The sequence below is a fragment of the Procambarus clarkii genome, chromosome 22, assembly GCF_040958095.1.
Source record: "Procambarus clarkii isolate CNS0578487 chromosome 22, FALCON_Pclarkii_2.0, whole genome shotgun sequence".
NCBI classification, from domain to species: Eukaryota; Metazoa; Arthropoda; class Malacostraca; order Decapoda; family Cambaridae; genus Procambarus; species Procambarus clarkii.
The window spans coordinates 49,398,841-49,411,417 of NC_091171.1; the positions used below are offsets into that span (position 1 = coordinate 49,398,841).

Below are 12,577 nucleotides of genomic sequence, written 5' to 3' on the forward strand. Positions count from 1 at the left end.
ATTTTTTTAACATAACACTTGGCCTGTAATACACGGCCCTTGGCCTGTAATACACGGCCCTTGGCCTGTAATACACGGCCCTTGGCCTGTAATACACGGCCCTTGGCCTGTAATACACGGCCCTTGGCCTGTAATACACGGCCCTTGGCCTGTAATACACGGCCCTTGGCCTGTAATACACAGTCCTTGGCCTGTAATACACGGCCCTTGGCCTGTAATACACGGCCCTTGGCCTGTAATACACGGCCCTTGGCCTGTAATACACGGCCCTTGGCCTGTAATACACGGCCCTTGGCCTGTAATACACGGCCCTTGGCCTGTAATACACAGTCCTTGGCCTGTAATACACGGCCCTTGGCCTGTAATACACGGCCCTTGGCCTGTAATACACAGCCCTTGGCCTGTAATACACAGCCCTTGGCCTGTAATACACGGCCCTTGGCCTGTAATACACAGCCCTTGGCCTGTAATACACAGCCCTTGGCCTGTAATACACAGCCCTTGGCCTGTAATACACGGCCCTTGGCCTGTAATACACAGCCCTTGGCCTGTAATACACGGCCCTTGGCCTGTAATACACAGCCCTTGGCCTGTAATACACAGCCCTTGGCCTGTAATACACAGCCCTTGGCCTGTAATACACGGCCCTTGGCCTGTAATACACAGCCCTTGGCCTGTAATACACAGCCCTTGGCCTGTAATACACGGCCCTTGGCCTGTAATACACGGCCCTTGGCCTGTAATACACGGCCCTTGGCCTGTAATACACGGCCCTTGGCCTGTAATACACAGCCCTTGGCCTGTAATACACAGCCCTTGGCCTGTAATACACGGCCCTTGGCCTGTAATACACAGCCCTTGGCCTGTAATACACAGCCCTTGGCCTGTAATACACGGCCCTTGGCCTGTAATACACGGCCCTTGGCCTGTAATACACGGCCCTTGGCCTGTAATACACGGCCCTTGGCCTGTAATACACGGCCCTTGGCCTGTAATACACGGCCCTTGGCCTGTAATACACGGCCCTTGGCCTGTAATACACGGCCCTTGGCCTGTAATACACAGCCCTTGGCCTGTAATACACAGCCCTTGGCCTGTAATACACGGCCCTTGGCCTGTAATACACGGCCCTTGGCCTGTAATACACGGCCCTTGGCCTGTAATACACGGCCCTTGGCCTGTAATACACGGCCCTTGGCCTGTAATACACAGCCCTTGGCCTGTAATACACAGCCCTTGGCCTGTAATACACGGCCCTTGGCCTGTAATACACGGCCCTTGGCCTGTAATACACGGCCCTTGGCCTGCAACACACGGCCCTTGGCCTGTAATACAACACCCCCCCCCCCCCACAACATACAACATGTCAGCACAATGTATCCTGTCACACACTCTCCATAAAGCTATATTCTTCAATTGAATTGGCAACACTGTGGCTGTGATTCAGCCTACTGGTCTCTAAGAGGATGTAATTAGTCTCTAATATGCCATAAAAACCTCTAATGTAGCATATTGGTCTTTAATATAGCATATTGCTTTCTAATCTAGCATATTAACTTGGTCTCTAATCTAGCGTATTGGGTCTCTAGTCTAGCGTATTGGGTCTCTAATCTAGCGTATTGGTCCCTAATCTAGCGTATTGGGTCTCTAATCTAGCGTATTTTGTCTCTAATCTAGCGTATTGGTCTCTAATCTATCGTATTTCGTCTAATCTAGCGTAATTGGTTTCTAATCTAGCGTATTTGGTCTCTAATCTAGCGTATTTAGTGTCTAATCTAGCGTATTTAGTGTCTAATCTAGCGTATTTGGTCTCTAATCTAGCGTATTTGGTCTCTAATCTAGCGTATTTGGTCTCTAATCTAGCGTAACTGGTTTCTAATCTAGCGTAACTGGTTTCTAATCTAGCGTATTTGGTCTCTAATTCAGCGTATTTAGTCTCTAATCTAGCGTATTTGGTCTCTAATCTAGCGTATTTGGTCTCTAATCTAGCGTATTTAGTGTCTAATCTAGCGTATTGGGTCTCTAATCCAGCGTATTTAGTCTCTAATCTAGCGTATTTGGTCTCTAATCCAGCGTATTTAGTCTCTAATCTAGCGTATTTGGTCTCTAATCTAGCGTATTTAGTGTCTAATCTAGCGTATTGGGTCTCTAATCTAGCGTATTGGGTCTCTAATCTAGCGTATTGGGTCTCTAATCTAGCGTATTGGGTCTCTAATCTAGCGTATTGGGTCTCTAATCTAGCGTATTGGGTCTCTAATCTAGCGTATTGGGTCTCTAATCTAGCGTATTGGGTCTCTAATCTAGCGTATTGGGTCTCTAATCTAGCGTATTGGGTCCCTAATCTAGCGTATTTGGTCTCTAATCTAGCGTATTGGGTCCCTAATCTAGCGTATTGGGTCTCTAATCTAGCGTATTATGTCTCTAATCTAGCGTATTGGGTCTCTAATCTAGCGTATTGGGTCTCTAATCTAGCGTATTGGGTCTCTAATCTAGCGTATTGGGTCTCTAATCTAGCGTATTGGGTCTCTAATCTAGCGTATTGGGTCTCTAATCTAGCGTATTGGGTCTCTAATCTAGCGTATTGGGTCTCTAATCTAGCGTATTATGTCTCTAATCTAGCGTATTGGGTCTCTAATCTAGCGTATTGGGTCTCTAATCTAGCGTATTGGGTCTCTAATCTAGCGTATTGGGTCTCTAATCTAGCGTATTGGGTCTCTAATCTAGCGTATTGGGTCCCTAATCTAGCGTATTTGGTCTCTAATCTAGCGTATTGGGTCTCTAATCTAGCGTATTGGGTCTCTAATCTAGCGTATTATGTCTCTAATCTAGCGTATTGGGTCTCTAATCTAGCGTATTGGGTCTCTAATCTAGCGTATTGGGTCTCTAATCTAGCGTATTGGGTCTCTAATCTAGCGTATTGGGTCTCTAATCTAGCGTATTGGGTCTCTAATCTAGCGTATTATGTCTCTAATCTAGCGTATTGGGTCTCTAATCTAGCGTATTGGGTCTCTAATCTAGCGTATTGGGTCTCTAATCTAGCGTATTGGGTCTCTAATCTAGCGTATTGGGTCTCTAATCTAGCGTATTGGGTCTCTAATCTACATAATAATCACCTGTGGAGCTCACAACAAAGAGCACCAAACACCCGCCTGCTATAGTTGCCAATTATACAAAATCGAGTTAGCTTCTGACCCGGGGGGAACTACACATATATATGTACATACACTCTGCTCTATATATTTCATTTTAGCGCGCGTGAGCATTAGCCCGGCCAAGCGCGCCCTCTCCTGCATTACAATGTGTATAATGCCGCGCTTTCTCGGCTGTGTGGCAACACTGGTGACGGCGGGGGGGGGGGGTGTTGTGGCAACACTGGTGACGTCTGGGGGGGGTGGCAACACTGGTGACGGCGGGGGGGGGGTGGCAACACTGGTGACGTCTGGGGGGGGTGGCAACACTGGTGACGGCGAGGGGGGGGCAACACTGGTGACGCTGGGGGTGTGTGTGGCAACACTGGTGACGCTGGGGGTGTGTGTGGCAACACTGGTGACGCTGGGGGTGTGTGTGGCAACACTGGTGACGCTGGGGGTGTGTGTGGCAACACTGGTGACGCTGGGGGGGGGTGTGGCAACACTGGTGACGCTGGGGGTGTGTGTGGCAACACTGGTGACGCTGGGGGGGGTGTGGCAACACTGGTGACGCTGGGGGTGTGTGTGTGGCAACACTGGTGACGCTGGGGGTGTGTGTGGCAACACTGGTGACGCTGGGGGGGGTGTGGCAACACTGGTGACGCTGGGGGTGTGTGTGGCAACACTGGTGACGCTGGGGGTGTGTGTGGCAACACTGGTGACGCTGGGGGGGGTGTGGCAACACTGGTGACGCTGGGGGTGTGTGTGTGGCAACACTGGTGACGCTGGGGGTGTGTGTGGCAACACTGGTGACGCTGGGGGTGTGTGTGGCAACACTGGTGACGCTGGGGGTGTGTGTGGCAACACTGGTGACGCTGGGGGTGTGTGTGGCAACACTGGTGACGCTGGGGGTGTGTGTGGCAACACTGGTGACGCCTGTGAATTCAGAGATAATTCTATGACGAATGTACCAGAGATGCCTAAATATTTCAGTCAAAATGATCTGCTACCAGAAATCTTAGCCAAATATCCCCAGTTTACTAACTGTAGGTAGTAACTAAGTGATTGTAACCTATCCACCGCTGCCCACTGGATGGGGGGCGGTGTGCAGGACAAACACATCAATTGTGACACTAGGCTCTCCACATATGTCAGTTGCTTAATTTAGAAACTGTACTTGTCGTCGATCTCGAGCCTAGTGTTGATGAGACGATTTGCATTGAAATTTTGTAACTAGCTCATCAAGATTGGAACTTGTTTATCTTAATGAAATGTTGGGTTCAGTCCCTGAGCCCATTATGTGCCTCTGTAACCCTTTCCACTACCGCCCACAAGATGGGTATGGGGAGAAAAATAAATGAACTAAACTAACTAACCATGGCAGGAGTCCAAAATATCAGGGTGTTTTATTTTTTGGCTTTTGTGCCTGCAAGAGGAGGCAAGTCGCTAGCCTCATCAGTGACGAGGGCAATAAATAGTTTCCCCAGAGCTGACAACGTGAGCCCCATCCCTCCTCAACGCAAACACCGTCGTGGCAGACCCAAGAGTTCCAATGACAATTTTAAACTAGGAACACAAGTGACCTAAAAATTGAAGAGGGGAACACAGTAGGGGCAATTAGGTTACGTATAAGTGAAGACACAATCACACCTAGAAATGCCGCTACTGCCGACTCGCTGAGAGAGAAGCACCCTCCCAGAGTACCATGGGAACCCACTACTCAAGACACAAATATCCCAATTATGGGACCTCTATTCCTCCAAGCGTCAGAGGTATACAAAGCCATCATGTCATTTCCGCCAGGCTCAGCAGGGGGATACACTGGAGTAAGACCTCAGCACCTCAAGGAGATGGTAAAACCAGTTCTCAGTGAAGTTGCCGAGACACTGCTGTCAGAGGTCACGAAGTTTGTCAACAACTGCCTCTCTGTGCTGATCCTTGATACAATTAAACCCTTCTTCCGAGCATCTCTCTGTGCCCTTAAGAAGGGTGGTGGAGTCAGACCCATTGTAGTGGGTAACACACTCCGGCGTCTTGTTGCTAGGGCAGCAGTCAGAAACATCCATCCGCACGGAAGCTGCAACGATGCTTCGACCCCATCAACTAGGTTTTGGTGTCCCTCATGGCTGTGAAGCAGCAGCTCATGCAGCACGAGCTTATATTTAGCACCTCGCAGAAAGTAAAGCATTAATTAAACTAAACTTTAAAAATGCCTTCAACCAGGTAAAAAGGGAATGTGGTATTGGAAGCAGTTGGAACAAACTTTCCTTGTCTACTCCCCATTCGTTTCAGCAGGGTACAGTAGGGGAATCGACACAGTAGGGAATGTTGTTTGGAGAATATTAAGTTGTTTCCGCAGGTGTCCAGCAGGGAGACCCACTTGCCCCGTGTCGGGAAACCGACACACACAAACACACACACACATATAACACAGTCTCCCTTAGTCTGTAATCCCTTCAGGATAGAAAATGGGAGACTCCGTGACGTCATCGACTCCGTGACGTCATGGATGTCATCGTTATTTACATTATGAAACATTGTTAATAGACTAGTTTAGTATCTAGAAGTAACAAAAAAGTATTCAATAAGACTGAATATAATTATTAACACCGTATTGTCGCTAGGTTCCCTTGTTAATGTAAAATTACTTTGAGTGAGGAACCAGCGTTGAGGGCGTGGGCTCCTCTGGGAGGAAGGCTCCCGCATCATAACAACAACAGAGCAGCCACCACGCTGTCTTGGCTCTAGAGCTGGTGTAAACAACTAGACACTCCATTTACGTGTCAACACCAGCAACACAGCCTAACAACCATCGCAACAACGACTGTATCCGGCTTATCAAGTATTTTTTGTATCTGAATTATAATGTGCACATTTATTCATTTATAAAAATAAGTGGGTCATGATGTATGAAGAACCCAAACCACATGTACGTGTACCCCATTACAACCCTCACAGTTCATGTCTTACCTGTAATTGATATGTTTAGGGAACTTTGATTAATTCCTTGCATCCCATACAGGTAAATTGTGAGAGGAGCAACAAGAAGTTGAGCAGACAGTTGGTTCATACACATTACTATTTGTTTGCCAAGCTTTGTCATTCCCACAAGCCGCCATTACGTGGCACCAGGAGGCACAGGGCCACACCCAATCTGAGGCTACACCTACACGCCTTACCAGGCCCAAACTACTGGCACAGCTAAGCCAATTTTTATAGTCTTAGTAGTCATAATTAGAAATTATTACTAGTAGATTAGACCACCATATGTGGTATATTATTATAATTAAAAGGTAAACAATTGGTAGTTTAAGAAGGAGCCATAACAAAGTGGTTTAGGCTACCAATTGTCCCTCCCAATAGTGTATAAGAAGATTTCAGGCAGTTTACAAGTATATACAGTCCACTCAATTAATTCTTACTTACTAAGAAAAATAAATAAGACATAACTTTATCTTATTAAAGTCAATTTAAAAAGGAGAGATTAGCTGCCTGGAATTTCCCCACACCCCGTACTTTTTCTGCATGGCTGCTAAAGAGGTCACAAGCAGGTTGACCAGCGAACTCAACATCTGGTTCCTGGACGATGGCAGCCTGGCAGGGACACAAGAGTTCCTTCTAGGGGATCTACAGCTGGTGAAATTTAAGGGAGAGATGAGTTAAGACCCGTTCTAAATTAATCAAAGTGCGAAATCATCGCATCTAGCCAAACATAGATGCAGTACGAACCATATTGCCAGGAGCCCAAGTGATCGCTCCCACTAACAGTGTGCTGCTAGGGGCACCTCTGGGCTCGAGCGCCATTGAGGTAGTCCTCGAAGAAAAGCTAAACGACCTTAGGAGGATGGAGGGAAGAATAGGGGCTTTCAATGCCCACGATGGTTTGTACCTTCTCAGAAGGTGCCCGACTTTGCCCAGACTTACCTATTTCCTAAGGTGTGCTCCCTCCTTCGACAGTCCAAAATTAACGGATTATGACGCACTCCTAAAGTCAATAACCATGAAAGTGTTAAACCTCTCCCTGCAAGATGACCAATGGGACCAAGCAACGCTCCCAGTTAGACACGTGGGTATAGGTATTTGCAAGGTGAGACAGTTAGCATTCTTATCCTCGACCATTGCTACAGGTGAATTAGTGAATGAGATACTACCAGAATACTTAAGAGACTCCACTGGAATTTATGATTCCAAATTCCCGGACGGAGCCGGCCAGTAGGACAGTCTTGCTAGCTCTCAACCGTGACCAACTTTTGCAACGACTGCAAACAGGCTAAATGGGATAACCACATAGTGGAGAACATTGCCACAGCATTAATGGAGGCATCTTCTGCAAAAGACAAAGCACGCCTCCTAGCTATGCAAGCTCCCCATGCCGGGGACTTCCTGTTGGCAGTCCCTAATTCCGCCTTGGGCACCCGCCTGGACCATCGGGCCCTAAGTATTGGTGCTGCCCTGCGCCTTGCCGCCCCTATCTCCACCGAGCACCGGTGTATTTGCGGCCATGCACGGGCAGACCAATACGGCAGCCATGGTCTCATCTGTCATAAGACACAGGGAAAGATTGCCAGACATGAAGCAGTCAATGACATCATCAAGAGAAGTTTGGCTTCAGCTGGGTGTCCAGCACAAAGGGAACCTCAGTTGTGTAGACCTGACAACAGCCAAAAACGCCCAGATGGAGTCACCCTGCAGCCATAGAGGGAAGGTAAACAGGTCGTGTGGGACTACACGTGTGCGTCAACATTGGCTGATACCTATCTACCTTACAGCACAGTTGAGGGAGGCGGGGCGGCCACCTTCAGGGAGACCCAAAAAACTAATCGATATAGGGACCTAGAACGTTGTTACAGGTTCGTGCAGATAGGCAGAGACTGGGCGCCTGGGGTAAATGTGCACTTAAGTTCCTAAGGAGGTTAGTTAGAAACTCATTAGGAAAACTAATGACTCAAGAGCGGTGAGTTCCCTGTTCCAGCGCCTCGGTGTCGCGATTCAGAGACGTAATGCTCGCTGTATCTTAGGCACGCACCCAACCCCCGAAGATCTGGATGAGGTCTTCGAACAGTGATTGCTATGTGTGTTTTCTGTTAACCGTAACACAATGTAATAATATATATATATGTGTATATATTATAATTTTTTACTAACTAAATTCAAACACAAAACACTTTTACAAGACAACTAAAAACATAAACATAAGCTGAAGGACACGTGCAGAACAAGGAGATCGAAGAAATAAACGTTGAAGCGATCATACGAGGCGGAGGAAATGGAATTTGAACAGGAAGTTATACAAGAGATAGAGAAAAACCCAAAATATTTTTTCACATATGCAAAATCAAAATAAAAAAAACTCCACCAGTATTGGACCTTTAATGACAACTGAAGGTACGTACACAGAGGACAACAAAGAAATTAATGAAATTCTAAGAAGCCAGTATGAGGCTATGTTTAGCACACCAATAAACAACATGAAAACTGATGACCCAGACAGCTTCTTTACGAATGACATTCAAGCTGCAAATAATATAACGGATATTAACACGAACTCGGAAGACTTTGAAAGAGAAATTGACAATATGCCAATGCACTCAGCTCCTGGGCCTGACTCATGGATTTCAATATTCATAAAGAAATGTAAAGTACCAGTAGCGAGAGCACTCAGCGTAATATGGAGAAAGAGCCTGGATACAGGGAAGATACCAGCTGCACTTAAATCTGCAGATATATCCCCTCTGCACAAGGGGGGTAGTAAAGCCTTGGCAAGAAAATTATAGGGCAGTTGCACTAACATCACACATAAAAGTTTTTGAAAGTGTGATTAGGAATCAAATTTCTAGTTTTATGGAAAATAAAAAGTTGCACGACCCAGGACATGGATTTAGAGCGGGAAGATCATGTCTGTCACAGTTACTCAACCACTATGACAAAATCACAGAAGCTCTAGAAGAAAAGCAAAATGCAGATGTAGTATACTCAGACTTTGCAAAGGCGTTCGACAAATGTGACCATGGGGTGATACACAAAATGAGGTCAATGGGAATAACTGGTAAAGTAGGACGCTGGATACTCAATTTCCTGTCGAACAGAACACAAAAAGTAACAGTCAATCATATAAAATAAAATCCAAGTGCAGTTAAAAGCTCTGTACCTCAAGGTACAGTCCTTGCACCACTGCTGTTCCTTATTCTCATATCAGATATAGATAAAAATACAAGTCACTGCTTCGTGTCATCTTTTGCAGATGATACAAAAATCAGCATGAAAATTATCTCTGTTCAAGACACGGAAAATTACAAGCAGATATCAACAAAGTTTTCGATTGGGCAGCAGAAAATAACATGTTTAACAGCGATAAATTCCAGGTACTCAAAAACGGCAAAAATGAGGACCTGAAACATAATACAGGGTACAAAACACAATCCAATCTGCCCATAATAGGTAAACAGCATGTCAAGGATTTGGGAATAATTATGTCCGACGACCTACCATTTAGGGAGCATAACCAAGCAAGTATTGCGTAAGCCAGAAAAATGATAGGATGGATTACGAGAACTTTCAAATCCAGGGATCCCATCACAGTGGTTGTACTCTTCAAGTCACTTGTGTTGTCCCGTCTCGAGTACTGCTCAGTACTCACTTCCCCCTTCAGAGCAGGAGAGATTGCTGAAATAGAGAGAATACAAAGAACATATACGGCATACACAGACGCGATAAAGCACCTAAATTATTGGGATCGTCTCAAAGCTCTCGAAATGTTCTCACTAGAAAGGAGACGAGAGAGATACCAAATAATATACACGTGGAAAATACTGGAGGGACAGGTCCCAAATCTGCACAGTAAAATAACAACATACTGGAGTGAACGATATGGCAGAAAATGCAGAATAGAACCAGTGAAGAGCAGAGGTGCCATAGGCACAATCAGAGAACACTGTATAAACATCAGAGGTCCGCGGCTGTTCAACGTCCTACTAGCGACCATAAGAAATATTGCCGGAACAACTGTGGACATCTTCAAGAGAAAACTAGACTGTTTTCTAAAAGACGTTCCGGACCAGCCGGGCTGTGGTGGGTATGTGGGCCTGCGGGCCGCTCCAAGCAACAGCCTGGTGGACCAAACTCTCACAAGTCGAGCCTGGCCTCGGGTCGGGCTTGGGGAGTAGACGAACTCCCAGAACCCCATCAACCAGGTATCAACCAGGTGTACATGTGTAGATATGGGTACTCACACACACATAGCTGATTCACATTTGAGTCGAGGCGGGACCAAAGAGCCAGAGCTCAACCCCCTCAAACACAATTAGGCGAGTAAATACACACACACTCACACTCTTACACTCTCTCACTCACTCTCTCTCTCTCTCTCTGTTAAAAGTCTCATTAGTGTCCTATTAATAAACTGTAATTAATAATGACTAATTTATTAATCTGGTTGTAATTATTTGATTCGTTCTGTTCAACGTGTCATATTTTCCTCAGCCGGTCTCACAACACCTGCCAGAATCGGTACACCAGCCTGCCCCACTACACCAGCCTGCCCCACTACACCAGCCTGCCCCACTACATCAGCCTGCCCCACTACACCAGCCTGCCCCACTACACCAGCCTGCCCCACTACACCAGCCTGCCCCACTACACCAGCCTGCCTCACTACACCAGCCTGCCTCACTACACCAGCCTGCCCCACTACACCAGCCTGCCCCACTACACCAGCCTGCCCCACTACACCAGCCTGCCCCACTACACCAGCCTGTCTCACTACACCAGCCTGTCTCACTACACCAGCCTGCCCCACTACACCAGCCTGCCCCACTACACCAGCCTGCCTCACTACACCAGCCTGCCCCACTACACCAGCCTGCCCCACTACACCAGCCTGCCCCACTACACCAGCCTGCCTCACTACACCAGCCTGCCTCACTACACCAGCCTGCCCCACTACACCAGCCTGCCCCACTACACCAGCCTGCCCCACTACACCAGCCTGCCCCACTACACCAGCCTGCCTCGCTACACCAGCCTGCCCCACTACACCAGCCTGCCCCACTACACCAGCCTGCCCCACTACACCAGCCTGCCTCACTACACCAGCCTGCCCCACTACACCAGCCTGCCCCACTACACCAGCCTGCCCCACTACACCAGCCTGCCCCACTACACCAGCCTGCCCCACTACACCAGCCTGCCTCACTACACCAGCCTGCCTCACTACACCAGCCTGCCCCACTACACCAGCCTGCCCCACTACACCAGCCTGCCTCGCTACACCAGCCTGCCCCACTACACCAGCCTGCCCCACTACACCAGCCTGCCTCGCTACACCAGCCTGCCCCACTACACCAGCCTGCCCCACTACACCAGCCTGCCCCACTACAACAGCCAGCCCCATTAGGTGTGTAGCGTTGTCTCGCAGGTGTGGTGCAGGTGTGTTGTCTTGTAGTGATGATACTCACCAAACTCACCTGGGATTAGATCCATTAATGTGTTCTCTCTCCCTCACAGGTGAGTAATGAGTGACCCAGGTGACTCATCACAGGTGAGTGATGGTGTATTCATCCAAGGTAGCAGTATCCAGGTGTCTACTGGACCACATATATACCGACTCGGTAGAGGTATACTGACATTTTGATCCTCACGTATTGACCAGTGACCAGCGATGACCGGGAGTGACCAGCCATGACCGGGAGTGACCGGCAGTGACCAGTGGTGACCGGCAGTGACCAGTAGTGACCGGCAGTGACCAGTAGTGACCGGTACCGTGTGGGTCAACAACTGTGACTCTCCTCAAGCACTCACCTCACGAGTGTACCTGAATCAATGAGGTACACTCGTGTACCTCACTGTTGACCCTCATCAGTTGCTCTCTCTCACACGGTCTTTTGTCGGGTAATTCACTCACACTCCACCTCATTCTTCCTGATACTCTCACTATCTCCCTATCACCGGGGTGCTGAGGGTGAGGGGTGAGAGTGAGGGGGAGAGTGAGGGGGTGTGTGTGAGGGGGGGGGGCCTCATCACCGAGTACTGGACCAGTCAACGCAGGCTTCCACAGCATGCAAATTTCTGTCATTAGTATTCTGTTGTATCTGCTCCCGTCTGTGGTAGTGTGGACGGTGGTGGTGGTGGTGGTGGTGGTGGTGGGTAGTAGTGTGGACGGTGGTGGTGGTGGTGGGTAGTAGTGTGGACGGTGGTGGTGGTGGTGGGTAGTAGTGTGGACGGTGGTGGTGGTGGTGGGTAGTAGTGTGGACGGTGGAGGTGGTGGTGGGTAGTACTGTGGTCGGTGGTGGTGGTGGTGGGTAGTAGTGTGGACGGTGGTGGTGGGTAGTAGTGTGGACGGTGGTGGTGGTGGTGGGTAGTAGTGTGGACGGTGGTGGTGGGTAGTAGTGTGGACGGTGGTGGTGGGTAGTAGTGTGGACGGTGGTGGTGGGTAGTAGTGTGGACGGTGGTGG

General features: G+C 48.3%; 2 protein-coding genes across 2 annotated transcripts in view; one reads left to right on the top strand and one right to left on the bottom strand.

Moving 5' to 3' along the window:
* Nucleotides 1–1,693: 1,693 nt before the first annotated feature.
* Nucleotides 1,694–5,136, bottom strand: LOC138367582 (girdin-like). The gene is made up of 2 exons (XM_069329292.1): nt 4,970–5,136; nt 1,694–2,405 (listed from the first exon to the last, which is right to left on the bottom strand). The coding sequence occupies exons 1-2, from the start codon at nt 5,134–5,136 to the stop codon at nt 1,694–1,696; spliced, it is 879 nt and encodes a 292-aa protein (XP_069185393.1).
* A 114-nt stretch (nt 5,137–5,250) lies between these two features.
* The window catches only part of LOC123761184 (zonadhesin-like), a 27,320-nt gene continuing 19,993 nt past the window's right edge, over nt 5,251–12,577 (top strand). The window contains exon 1 of the mRNA XM_069329293.1: nt 5,251–5,307. Coding sequence (XP_069185394.1) covers nt 5,251–5,307 — 57 coding nt within the window. The remainder of the gene's footprint in view (nt 5,308–12,577) is intronic.

Excerpts from the sequence above, each read along its gene's own strand:
- LOC138367582 (XM_069329292.1), bottom strand. The coding sequence starts at position 5,136 with ATGGGTCTGACTCCACCACCCTTCTTAAGGGCACAGAGAGATGCTCGG. Across the intron at positions 2,406-4,969 it reads GGTTTTACCATCTCCTTGAG|ATTAGAGACCCAATACGCTA; the intron begins GTGCTGAGGTCT and ends ATAATACGCTAG.